Below are 13,535 nucleotides of genomic sequence, written 5' to 3'. Positions count from 1 at the left end.
TGCATGAGATTTTCCCGGACAATTATAAAGCTGTGTTCACACTACAGGCCTTCATGATCAGTTCAGGACGGCTGCTCATATCTGTATGTGATTTATTTGGATGACTGTTCATATTTGTTCTAGGATGGAACCCGTATCATACTGGTGTTATTTGATTTAGTAGGAGTCTAGCATAGTCAGGTCTGATTAATATACTGCGGGAGATACAAAAACATGACTATTTTAAGTTATTGACATTTTATATACATACTTGGGAATGTTAGGTAAGGTTAGGAATAACATTAAAGGAACGTTATTGAAGCCAGTTGCAAAGAAGGTTCTAGGAAAGCATTCAAAGAACATTCATACAGTTAAGGGAGTTAAGACATAACGTCAGAACGTCATAGGAATGTTTTGTTATGTTACGTTTTAAGAACATTTTCAAATAAGTTTTCAACGCTCTCATAACTACAGAAAGAACATGACATCTAAATGTAGATTTCTAAGTCAAGTCCATGTCATTAATGTTAAGTCTCAAGTCTAAATGTAGAACAGCAAGTCAAGTCAGAACAAACCAAGAGTCCAGTATCATTTTAATATCTTCAAGAAAACTAAATATCTAGGACTTTTCAATGCAATATGGTTTTAATAGGATAAAAACTTGGTAAGAGCATCATGAGTTTGATTTCTATAATCAGTTTCAACTTCAATAAATTCAATCATTCCATACAAATTCAGAAAACAGAATTTAAATTCAGTCGTCCGCTGGAACAAATCTCATCACTTTCAATCTAAGTCATTTACACAAACACAAGATCTCAAGTCAAGACTTTAGAAACCTTTTCAAGTCATCAAAGTACAAGTCAGAGTCAAGTCCCAAGTCACCAGAACCCAAGTCAAGTCAAGTCTCAAGTCTTCTCTTCATGCAGCAAGTCAAGTCTCAAGCAATTAAAACTGGGACTCGAGTCTGACCGGAGTCCAGTGAGATCAGAGGAAACTCTCTCTGCCTGGTGGCTTGACCATCAACTTTTACAGCACTTCCTGCATCGTTAGCCAGCAGCAATCACAAGGCACCATGGGAGATCAAACCCACACATACACACACACACACTCACATGCATAATGCTCACATACACAGAAAATATCTTCAGGTACACAGATGACACACATACGACACTTTTGCTTACACACACAAACACTTGCAAGCCTGTACTGTATACACACACACACACACACACACTCAGACACTGGTTGTGGTTCAAAGCATCCCACAGTAACCCAAAACAAATATGACAGTGCCCATAAGGAGCGCACAGTGTTGAGAGGAAAACAGAAGTATGACAGCGGTTAAACACTGTAAGACACTGAAAGCAGAACTCACTGACTGATCTTGACCCCAATCAGGTTGAGAAATCACCAGCAGTCATCAGCCACTAACCAGATGCTGGTCAGTTTTGGCTAATAATAATAATAATAATAATAATAACTTTATTTATATAGCACTTTTCAAAACACAGTTACAAAGTGCTTTACAATAAAAACAGACACATTTAAAATGCAAAGAGAATAAAACAAACTAAAAGAGTAAAATGAACTAAAATGCCATAAAATATAATGAAATCACCGAAAAGCAATTTTAAACAAGTGGGTTTTTAACAGTGATTTAAAAGACGATATCCGAATATCTCAGGGAGCGGGAAGGGACGTAGGGCAATAAGAGATCTGATAGATAGCTTGGGGCAAGGCCTCTCTGGGCTTTGTAAGTAATCAATAAAATCTTAAAATCAATTCTAAAAGCAACAGGTAGCCAGTGTAGGGAAGCCAGGATCGGTGAAATGTGATCATGTTTTCTAGACCGAGTTAAAATCCTGGCAGCAGAGTTTTGGATGAGCTGAGGGATTTTTTGCTGATGCCAGAGAGAATTAGGAGGGAATTACAGTAGTCCGATCGACTGGTTATGAAAGCGCGAATGACAGTTTCCAGATTTTTGGCAGAAAGAAATCTAATCCTTGAAATGTTTCTGAGATGATAAAAGCAGGATTGAACCATTGAATTAACATTAACGTTTATCTAGGCTGAGGTTTTCATCAAAAATGACACCAAGATTTCTGCAAAGCTGAGTTATTGAATGAGATAGTGAACCAAGACTGTTCGAAATTTGGTTGTTTGCACTATCTTGACCTATGATCAATATCTCTGTCTTATCAGCGTTTAGCTGCAGGAAATTTTGTGACGTCCACTTGGGCTACCAGCCCTTCAGAAGGTCACCGACCTTCATTTAGAGTCTGATTTGACTCTGAAACTGTAAACTAGTGAGAGTGTCTGGTAGGTTTTGTCTGCTGTAGAGAGAAAAAAACTAATTCAGCTTCTCTTGGAGGCTGTTGGATGATCTAGTAAAAAAATGGTCTTTATTGGTACAGAAAAACCAACAGGCTTCGGCAGAAAGACTTCACCGGGGTTTTCTGTACCAGTAAAGACTTTTTAAGGCTTCCATTGGTCTCCAAGAGTAGATTCATTTGTTCTTCCTTTCTACCCTTTTCTACCGTTTGTGCACCTTGGTTGTAAGATGAGGGAGTGACAGTTGGTCAGTCTTATCTACAGGTAACCAACGACTTAAAGTCCCATTCTACTCTGAAACTCTAGTTGGCTGGTGAAACAGTGAAAGTGGCAGATAGTGGCAGAGTTTGTCTACTGTAGAAAGGAAGAATAAATTCAGCTTCTCTTGTAGGCCGACGGATCCCTAAAAATCATATTTATTCGTAGGGAAAAACCAACGCATTTCAGCAGAAAGCCTTCATCAGGGTTACACGACAGAGAGACAATGGATCTTAAATGATGTTTTTCTTCTCTGAGTTTGTGCAGCTTCATCGTGAGACGGGGTAGCGGTTGTTGTTTTGTGGTGGTGAGGCTGCTGCTCCAGACACTTTGGCAGCTAAACAACCATCAGTTAGCGTCCCGTTCTATTCTGAACATCTTGCTGGCTGGTGAAACAGTGAAAGTGGCTGGTAGGAAGAATAAATTCAGCTTCTCCTGGAGGCTGATGGATGATCTAAAAAAGTGTCTTTATTGGTACAGAAAAACCAACTTCGGCTTCGGCAGAAAGTCTTAATCAGGATTGCATGACAAAGAGACAATGGATCTTCACTGACGATGAAGGATTTCTGCCAAAACTTGAAATTTTTCTGTACCGATAAAGTTTTTACTAGCTGAATTTGTTTTTCCTTTCTACCTTTTTATACTTGTTTGTAAGACGAGGTACACAGCAAAATTGTTGATTTTTCAGTAACAATTACTTGGAAAAATCAACAATTACTTGGAAAAATCAACAATTTTGCTGTGTACCTCATTGACAGTGTTGATTGGAGAGGTTTTTTTGTTTTGAAATGTCTCTGTGGCGGCTGCTCAGACCTGTCAGAAGTGTTAACTGAACTGTGCATGGCATCATGTTGATTTTCACTCTCAGAGACAGTTTTGTTTTTCTTGATGGGTTAGTCGACACTGACAGCATTTAGACTCTTTTTCTACTTGGCTAGTGAAACCGCAAAGTCAGCTGGTGAATTTTGGCACATGCCAGCCACTGTACTGACGACAAATGATCTGAACTTCCTTATAGGCCGACCTGACTGCAATAGTAACAGTTCAAGGTGTGGAAGTAACTCATTACATTTACTCACATTACTGTAATTGAGTAGCTTTTTTGTGTACTTTTTGAGTATTTTATAAAGTCAGTAATTTAATTTTTACATAAGTACATTTTCACTGCACTTTACAACATTTTAAATCCCATCCATCACAGAACAGATTGTGTCTCTCCATCAGCAACAGAAACTGGATCGACGTAAACTGACAAACTGTGGATCCATTCACAGTGAGAAGAGGAATCTGACTTTACTTTGTTTCTGCACTTTATTTTGTCATTTCTAATGTTTCCAGTTAAAATAACCTAGTTTGAACTCTGACCTCTCTCCTTTTAGAATCACATGGAAAAGATCACAGCTAACAACGTTCTCTGTTCTAAAGAGGAACTCAGGAACTTTTACTCTGAGGACATTTTAAATCAGACACTTTTTCCTTTTACTTCAGCAGATTTTTACACCAGTACTTTTACTTCTACTAAAGTAAAACATCAGCAAAGTAACAGTACTTCTACTTGACATTGTATGAAGTGTAAACCGGCTCAGCCAGCTCCATCACTGCCAGGCTTATCATGCTTTTGGCTGAAAGCAGAGACATGACCACATTCCTTGTCTTATGTAAGAAGGCTGCTCTCCTCCACACAACAAACAGACAGCAGGACATTGAACTGGGAGCAGGACAGACTGGACAACCAGCCCGCAGCCTGCGGACTTAAAAGGAGACTAGTTGTTGTAAATGTTTTACTGGGAGCTTTTCATGTTTTATAGGCAGAAAAACACCAAACACGTGTGGCTGTTTTGACACAAAATGCATCAAACATGAGATTACATGCAGCTAAAATCGATTAAAGATTAATATTTAAGGAGTTGCTGGACATTTTAAACGTGCAGACAATTAATAGTGCAGTTTTAACACTAATATACTCTGACTTTCCCTTCATTAGTGATTTCTTCAGTATTCAGCGCTTCCCTGCTAAACTCCCACAGACCTGCAGCCTCACAACGCGATTTAAGTCTATAAAACATTAAAAAAATAACGCCGAAAGTTATTATTTTCTCACCTCTTTCTCACCGTCTCCATCCCAGAAAGCGCTGACCGGCGGGAACAGTCCGCAACTTCCCACATGATGTCCAACTGTCCGCCTGCCTGTCCGCTGCTCTGTAGTGAAGCAGCTGACTGAAGCAGCAGGGAGGGACCAGAGGCGGCTGTCCCACTATTATAATTATATTACTAATAATAATATATTTAGTTTAATCATAAAAGCGAATTTATTATTATTATTATCGTAATTTTCTTTAGTAGTAGGACTATTATTACATTGTAACACTAATCAAATATTACATAATAAATAAAACATTTACATAATATATAGATATTTATATAAAAATGTATATTAATGTGTACATATTAGGCCTATTACAATAAAATAGTAAGAAAATATTGTTAAAATCTATTCTTATTATTCTTATTATTATTAGGCTATTATTATTCTTATTCTTATTCTTATTATTGTTGTTGTTGTTGCTGTTATTGTCGTTATATTAATAGTATCAATGTTACACTACTAAAAAATTACAAAAATATCATTAACATCTTTTCTTCTTTCTCTTTTTTTTCGAAATTTTAATAAAACCTGACAATGTAGCTCATCCATCTTCAGCAGTTTATCACCTCATTGGGAAGGAGTCTACTAGTTAACTTCTTTACTTCAAAATAAGAGTACAGAGGGATAGTCGAGAGTAATCTCACTTCTTCTCTCTTCTTTTCAGGCTGATATACTGTAAGTCTTTATGAGGTAAATTTATAGTTTCTTAGTATCAAACTGGTCTAAGTTACATACACATAGGGGCTTTTAAAGAGGAAAAGAAGCATAAATTAATGCTTTCTGAAAATGTTATCTAATCAATATTTGGTGTTTGTTTGTCTGATGATGATCACCAACTGGAGGTTATATCTCAGAAAACTTTTTATTTATCACTACATCACTGTTTTTAAAGGTCAAGGTGTGTTTGAGTGCAGAACTGATACTGAGCTCCAGCCCTGCGTGCTGCTGAGTGTTTGTTCATTAGACTCCTGACAGCCGGTCAGACTGTTTTCACGACAGACAGACAGACAGACAACTAGTTTCTCACCTGTCAAGCGTCTCCACTTCCTGTGACCCCTCTGGGGGATTGGCGGTTTCCTGCGTCCTGATTACACCTCGCCGCTTCCCAGTTCGCTGCTCCACGTGGCCGCGGGTCGCCTCGGCTATCGGGTCCATCGGCACGTACAGGTCCTGCGCCGGGCCGGCCGAAACGGCGTTCGGTCTGTTAGCTAGGGAGGGCGGCCCGGGCGCCACAGCCGCCGCCATGTTGGAGGGCTTTTCTACAGCATCCTCACAGCTCAAGGATTCCCCCGACGGCGTCCTCGGCTCTAAGGAGCCTCTGTCTGACGCCGGAGAGTGTGAAGGGGGCGGAGGGCGGGTGGGCATGGGGACGGCGGGGAGCGGCCTGTCCAGAGCGGTGAGGCTGAGGCCGGACAGGGCGCTGAGCAGAGGCGAGTCCCGGACCTGCTCCCCCGCCCGCTGCTGGCTCTGCCCCCCGCCCGCCTCAGCCTGGCCGCCGCCCCCCTCTTTCTTCTTCTTCTTCTTCTTCGAGTCCTTGCAGCTCTTCCGCCTGTCGCTGCGCGGCACCGTGCCCACGTGGGTGTACATGTCGCTGGAGCGGGCGTAGCCGGGGCTGCGGAGGCACGACTCCATGTCATCCACCGACTGGTCGCCCGCCGGGTCGGCACCTCGGGTCCCATCATGCTTTGAGGCGGTCTTGTGGTTGGTCTCGTCTGGCGGGCGGCGGGCGGAGAGATTGGTGAGGCTTCCGAACCACTTGAAACCTGGGAAGTTGAAGGCAGCGTTACCGCATTATGACATTTTACATCACTAATAAAGAGAGTCACGTTATAGGAATTAGATTTTTCATGTGGAAATGAACATATTAAGACTTTAATTTCAAAATGAGATATGAAAAAGAAACACGTAGTCTTAAAAGATAATGGATAGCATCATATTAAAACAAATTCTGGTACCCCTATTTTACAGACTGAATCCTCTGTATTTTGAAAATATTGAATGATGAACTTAATAACTATCTTTCCAAAGTGGACCAATAACATTTAGGAACAGGCCCTACAGCTCTTCATATGGTATCAAGGCTGCAAAGAGGACAAAGTCAAATTACAAATAGTGCATCACAACTGGGTGTGGTCTCCATTGACACGCTGCCCTAAAACAACTGTTTAAATCCTTCCAATCAAGCCGTTTTTAAATGAGTTGTAGTCGTATATTTTACAACAAAGATTCAACATTCAAGGATAATATTGGACCATTAAATCACCAGTGGACAAGAGACTGCGAACATGTAATTTTCACTTTGTCTTGTGAAAAAGGAGAATGTTTTCTTTGCGTTCAAGTCATCTGAGGAATGTTATTGTACCCCAGTCTGGTGAAACTCTCAGCGGTTTCTGTTCTGAACTGTGACCTGAGCTCTCTGCCATGTTTGATTATGTTTCTGCCCCCGGGGAACAATTACAGGCTGAGAACCCGACAGATATTTATTTCCTCAGCTAAATATAGACTAATGATTTAGAGAGAGAGAACGAAGGGAGATGCGATAGAAAGATTTGAGAGTTAGACCAAAGTGAAAAGATACTATTTTGGGTTGTTATGTAATGGCATGGCAAAGGCTCACAACTTGATGACTTTCACTGAAGGTTTTTGTAGTTCTCTATAGGCAGAGCAGGTTGATGCTCCTACAGGCCCAGGAAAACTCAACACAAAACCACTCTGAAGGTTTCAAAATTGCTCAGTCATTGTTTTTCTTACTGCAGTGCTATCTCTTTGAATATACAAGATTTTTATCTCATTGCTTAAAGCGGTAGTTCACCAAAAACAAGTCTGACTTCTTATGCACCCTGATCAGACACATCCTAACATTTAAAGCATCAGGTGCTAATTAATTTGGCAATAATATGTGGTGTTCATTACTAAAAGAATGAACAACAGGAGAAAACAAGAAAGCTTGCTAACTAGCTCCCTGGTTGTGTTTGTTTATTAGTGATACCCATTATCCAATGCAGTGGGGGGAAAACTACACAAATAGTTATCACATGGATATAAAATAAAAGAAACCTATTACAATAAAATGGCGGCCATACTTGATGCGTCACTCAGGGTGGAAAACTACAAAAAAATGACACTCACACTGGCGGTTCACCTATCCAACTACTGCTACTATTACTTCATGTTGTTAGCATTATAATACCTCCTCCCCAACTAGGTTGAATTCTTATTAATCCTCAGCATTAACAGTCTTTATCTTTTGCATTAATATGCTAACATAATGCTTCATATTCTTAGTAGTGTTTTGTTTATGTTAGCTGTGTCGGCTCGCTAATGCTAGCAAAGTTTTATCTAGCGTAAAGTATAGTTGCTAATGTTTAATTCCGGGTTTAAACTGGTTATCGGCCACGACAAACCTACGACAAAGTTGCTTTTTTTAAATTATCAATATTAACAGCTTTTATCTTTAGTTTGCTAACATTATGCTTCATATTCTCAGCTACGTTTCTTTGACAGTCACATCGTTTGTGTTAGCTGTGTCTGCTCGCTAACACTAGCATAACTTTATGTGGTGTAATGTGTAGCTGGTTAAAACTACTTGTCAGCTACAGTTTACACAGTTAGACCTAGTTGGTTTGGAGACAAATGTTCCCGTAGCCTTTAAAGACTTTCTTTGGTGGACGCTTTTATCCAAAGACCCTTATAGTGCTGAGAGAGCATCATCAGGATAGCTGGTACCAGTGGGAATCGAACCCCTAACCTGGAGGCTTGGTGTTGAGCTACTGAACCATGAACAGCAGCAGAACAGACAAATCCTTAACTGTTGACTCTTCACTAGACATTTGCTGTTTTCTCTTAGTTCAACACTTCATTTCATTCTGCATTCAGCTGGATTGCTGCCACTGAAACTATACAAGGGGTATTATGGGTAACTTTAAATAAAGATATATGAATCCAAACGGATCTGGAGTTTTTAACATCATCTCAAGCATTAATGAAAAGGTTTCAACCCTACTTCCAGGTTTGACTGAACTGAACGCATCGTCTTCAGTGACTCTGAGATGTATTATGGGTGAATTTCCCCTTTAAATGGTGAAGTAACTGTCAAGTTAAATAGCAGAAGAAGAGAAAAATAGTTATCTGTCACCCCCTCAGCAGACATTTGCTGTTTTTTCTTATTTCAACATTGTGTTGCACTCTGCACTCAACTGGGCTGCTTCCATTGAAACTAAACAAAGACCCATCTATGCTTCATTTACAATAGACCAAAAACCTATTTGTAAGTGGAACAGTGAACAAAGAGCTAACACACACACACACTCACACACACATACACAATAAAACAAGCATCAATAGATCACATTCTTTTATAGAATTACACAAAGAAACTCGCATCAACCCCTTTCCCTGACTCATCATACTAAGCTGTTTCTGTCTCTAACAGAACTCATTTCCAAAACACTATATTCATTTTGGAAAAAAATCATTATGTGAGCTTCAACACTCCATATATTTAAAATATAGAGGTTCCAGTCTGTTGTTTTGTCTCCCAATGACTCAATTTACCGACTATCCTTTACAAAGTACCAGTTCATTTTGTGCTATCAATGCTTTTTGTAAGGATCGGTGTCACTTTTTTAATCTTATTTGGGAATGAAACGTTTCCAATCTGCAATATTGCACAGCAGCATCATAAATTAAAATGCAACTTACTCAGTTTTCGTTTGTTCATGGTTCAGAGACGGGGTTCAGAGGAAGAATATTCTAATGTTCCCTGATATTCACACACCTAATCTAAACATCTAAAAGTCTAACTGCCTCCTGCACTTACCAACAGAGAGAGTGAATCTGCTTCCTGTCTCTGAACACAGCGGAAGTGTGGGCTGAATTTCAGAGTAGTTTCATTCTACGTCGGCCGTCTGCAGTGTGGTGACAAGTTATATTCTGACTTCACACTGGAAATGTGTGTCATAGGATAATCTCAAAATGATCTGGCTATATTTCCAGTGTGAAGTCAGAAAAAGGAATTTTTGGTTATGATCAAACTTTCTCCCTTTCCCCATGACAACAAAGATGTCAAAAAATAACGCTATTCTGTATGTTTCAATTCAATTCAATTTCAATCACACATAGACCTAATGAGACATAATGCGACATAATGAGAACTTATTACAGTTTCACAGTAGGGGAAAACGGGGTAAAATTAGACACTTTTTACATTTTGCACTACTACTACAAAGTAAACGTAAATTTATTCCCAACAAAACTTGTAATATATACTTAGGGTTGTTGGGTATTCATGGAAATTAAAACATCTTCTGTAGCTAATACAGTTTTAGAAGTACGGCCCAATAAAAAAAAAGGTTGGTCTTTTGCCACAACTTGCCCCAAAGTAGGGGTAAGTTGATCATAAGAATGGGGCAAGTTGAACCGGCCAGTGCCGATAGCTAGGCGCCGATGTGTTCCTGGTGATCCGGCCGAGATTTTGGCGGGGGTCCCGACGCCGATGCGTCACCAGGTGTCCGGCGAACGCCGTTTTCGGCACCGATGGGTACCAGAGCGACTGCCGCTTGGATCGGGAGGATCAATGTGGCCCGTGGGCGCGGTGGAGAGGACAGCGGCAGAGAGAGGAGACGGGACACGCTGGAACGGAGATCAGTATGGACGTATGGACTATTATTCTGTATTAACAGTCTACAGCGGAGTTAGTTACACCACTGGTCGGCCGTGGCATGTGGCACACCCATACACGGTCCAGCCATATACTAGGTTTTGACCTAGTCTTGTTTTTTATGTGATTCTCTCAGCACTTTTCTCACCACAATGAATTATACTTCCTAAATCTGTGATCACATGACTCATTGTGTGCATGGTTGCCTAGATCAGAGGTTCCCAAACTTCCACATTAGACCACAAACTCCATTTAATAAGATACAAAAAGATTTCCCCTATAGAACCCTATCTTGATTTTGTTGTTAGGTATGACTTGGTACAGAATAAAAAAATATATACTGTAGGTGAGGTGATAGTCATCCTTATGCAAACTGTCACTGCGCTAGCTCCTAGGCTGTGAAATAATAGTGAAATTAAACTATTACTCGTTTTTCTGGGGACCCCCTGGAATTCCCTGAAGGACCCCTGCCGGTCCCCAGACCCCACTTAAGGAACCACTGGCCCAGATACAAGGCGTGGCTCAACCTACCCCGTTCTCCCCTACACACTGACTCACAGGGTACAGAGACAGCAGGACGTCCCATACAGTGTAAAGGGTCAGAGCATTTTGAGAACAAAAACGATGACCAGACGTTTGTCTTTCAGTATTTCTAAAATATAGAGGATCCAGTGTGTAGAATAGAATAGAATAGAATAGAATAGAATAGAATAGAATAGAATAGGCCAACAGGAGGTTTGGTGCAATGGACCCAGAACATAGCCTAATTAACCCTGGTGTTGTGTGAGATAGTTGTCTTATATTACTCTGTATATTTATAGGTTTTCTCATGTGGACGTCCATCATCTTTTTAATGATGGACAATGATATAATTTTCCCAATTCAAGTTACCTTCTGTCCTTTAAAAATATTTTTTTTTAGGCTAAATTAAAAAAACTGACATGCTAAAAAATAGTAAAATTTGAATCAGAAATTTGCTGATTCAAATGTTACTATTTTAAGCATGTCAGTTTTTAATTTTGATTATGTTATTTTTAAAGGACAGTAGGTACATTTCTGATAAAAAATTTACTGCATTTACTGCAATTTTACTTTACCATTTACAACTTTTCGTGTAAATTTGTAAAAGTAGGTGTCAAATGTATTGTAAGGTATTTAATTTTGGCTCATGTATATTAATCACTCTATAGATGTGTGAAGTTGACTATAAAATATAAAAAGACATTTCTTTTTTGAGCGGAGGTTAACGCCCCTGCCTCCCCCACTGCTCTCTCTCTCTCTCTCTCTCTCTCTCTCTCTCTCTCTCTCTCCTGTCTCCCCTGATGTGTTTCCCGTCCTGCTTTCCCTCTGTCAAAATAAAGAATGAATTTACTAAAGGTGAGTGGACTGTTGTTTAAAAGAGAAAAACATACAAAAAGAAAACATTCAGCCACAGAGGGAGGCCGTTGATCACTTTCCAGGCTGTGTGTGTGTGTGTGTGTGTGTGTGTGTGTGTGTGTGTGTGTGTGTGTGTGTGGAGGGAGTGAGCTGTCAACGACTTGCAACATTTCCTGCCAACACTTCCTGTAAAAAAAAAAAAAAGAATCACAGAGAACCAACCGATCAGATTTAACCAAAAACCTGCGTTCGTTCATTTGACCTTTATGTAATCAGGTGGTTCCACTGAGATTATAAATGTCGATCTCAAGAGGGAGGTGGCGAGAAAAACTGCATCATGACAACAACAACATGCAGCGTTCAACACAAGCAAAAACACAGTTAAATCACACACAGGTGAATATGTATGGACAATTCACAGCTACAAAGCTAGCGTACATAGCTACATTCTTGGCTAGACAAACAAGTAAACATGTCGTCCCTCACTAATGATGCAGGCAGTCCTTTGGGCCAATCAGCAACAAGATGCATCATCCCTCCAACTGTCATCAAAATCAGGCCAGTGGTTCAGCAGTTACGGGCTTTCAAAGTTAGAAATTATAATAACAGAAGCTGTGCAGTATTCAGAAACTTAACTGAGTTACAAATACATTTTTAAAGCAGTTTAGTTTACAATGAGGGACTCTAACGTCTGCCGAGAGCAAGAGCTGGTACTGAGAGTGGAAAATTGTTGATTATTATTGATTATTGATTGGAGGGAGATATAACATTAGACACCGACCCTCCCCCCGTTTTCATTGCATGTGGGAAAATCATCAACAGCTCCTTATTGAGTCTGCCTCATGCTCCTTTATAGTCATTTCATAACTGTTCACACTGGCCTGCTGGGAACAGGGGGGGGGGGGGGGGTCAGGCCAGCTGGGCCACCAGAGTTATGACTGTGTCTCTGTCACTAACAGCCTAACTGTCTCACACTAACAGTTATTATGTCGTCCAGACAAGGCCGGCTCTGCTGGTGGCATCTGCAGCCTGAAAGACTCAGATTTGGCTCAGATGAATGGAGACTGAGACTGAGACTGAGACTGAGACTGAGACTGAGACTGTACCAAGGCAGCCATGTCTCTGGAGTCAGAATCACTGTTAGCCTGGAGCTTAAAGGGGCTTTAAGTCGTCTGTGACTGATGTCGCCCTCTGTAGGCGAGTACTAGGAACAGCGTACGTTTTTTTTTTCAGGAGCAAGGCTGGTGACACACTAGCAGATATATAACCACAGAACTTTAATGGATAGAATGGTCCTTCCACTGTTTGTAATGGTAATTTGGCTAGTACAGCATATGGCGATTATGGAATTTTAAAGACCCCATGAAATGGCATCTTTACTTCCTTGATTTGATGCATTTCCTGTTGAAAAAGGATGTTGGGGCGGGACATAACACAGTGAGGGATCATTCAAAAGTCTAAACCAATGGAATGTGAGTCAGGGAGAGAAAGGCAATTTTATTTGATGGGAGGGGCGAAGGGGCGGGACTGTTCTGAAAATCGACTGGTTTTGTTGGTTAGAAATGTATATTTACGCCTACTAGTGCAGCATCACCATGAAAGATACTCTGTTTTCCAGGAGGTACAAGTAATGGCACTTCATTTCATGGGGACTTTAAGTGTTTGTTGCTATGGTGACAACACAAGTCTGGACATTAAGGCTGTAAAGTCTGTCTCACTGTGAGAACTGAGCAGATGAGTCTGTTAGCAAACTGTCAGAACTCAACTGGAAGCTAACAT

At 40.4% G+C, this 13,535-nt stretch overlaps 1 protein-coding gene across 1 annotated transcript in view; it reads right to left on the bottom strand.

The window, feature by feature from the left end:
* The window catches only part of sh2d3cb (SH2 domain containing 3Cb), a 38,428-nt gene extending 28,899 nt beyond the window's left edge, over positions 1-9,529 (bottom strand). Inside the window, exons 1-2 of the mRNA XM_078285391.1 lie at positions 9,422-9,529; positions 5,748-6,483 (exon numbers count right to left, since the gene is read on the bottom strand). Coding sequence (XP_078141517.1) covers positions 5,748-6,483; positions 9,422-9,440 — 755 coding nt within the window. The 5' untranslated portion in view covers positions 9,441-9,529. The remainder of the gene's footprint in view (positions 1-5,747; positions 6,484-9,421) is intronic.
* Positions 9,530-13,535: the final 4,006 nt, after the last annotated feature.

The sequence above is a fragment of the Centroberyx gerrardi genome, chromosome 8 (assembly GCF_048128805.1).
Source record: "Centroberyx gerrardi isolate f3 chromosome 8, fCenGer3.hap1.cur.20231027, whole genome shotgun sequence".
NCBI classification, from domain to species: Eukaryota; Metazoa; Chordata; class Actinopteri; order Beryciformes; family Berycidae; genus Centroberyx; species Centroberyx gerrardi.
This window is presented reverse-complemented; position numbering and strand designations above follow the sequence as displayed.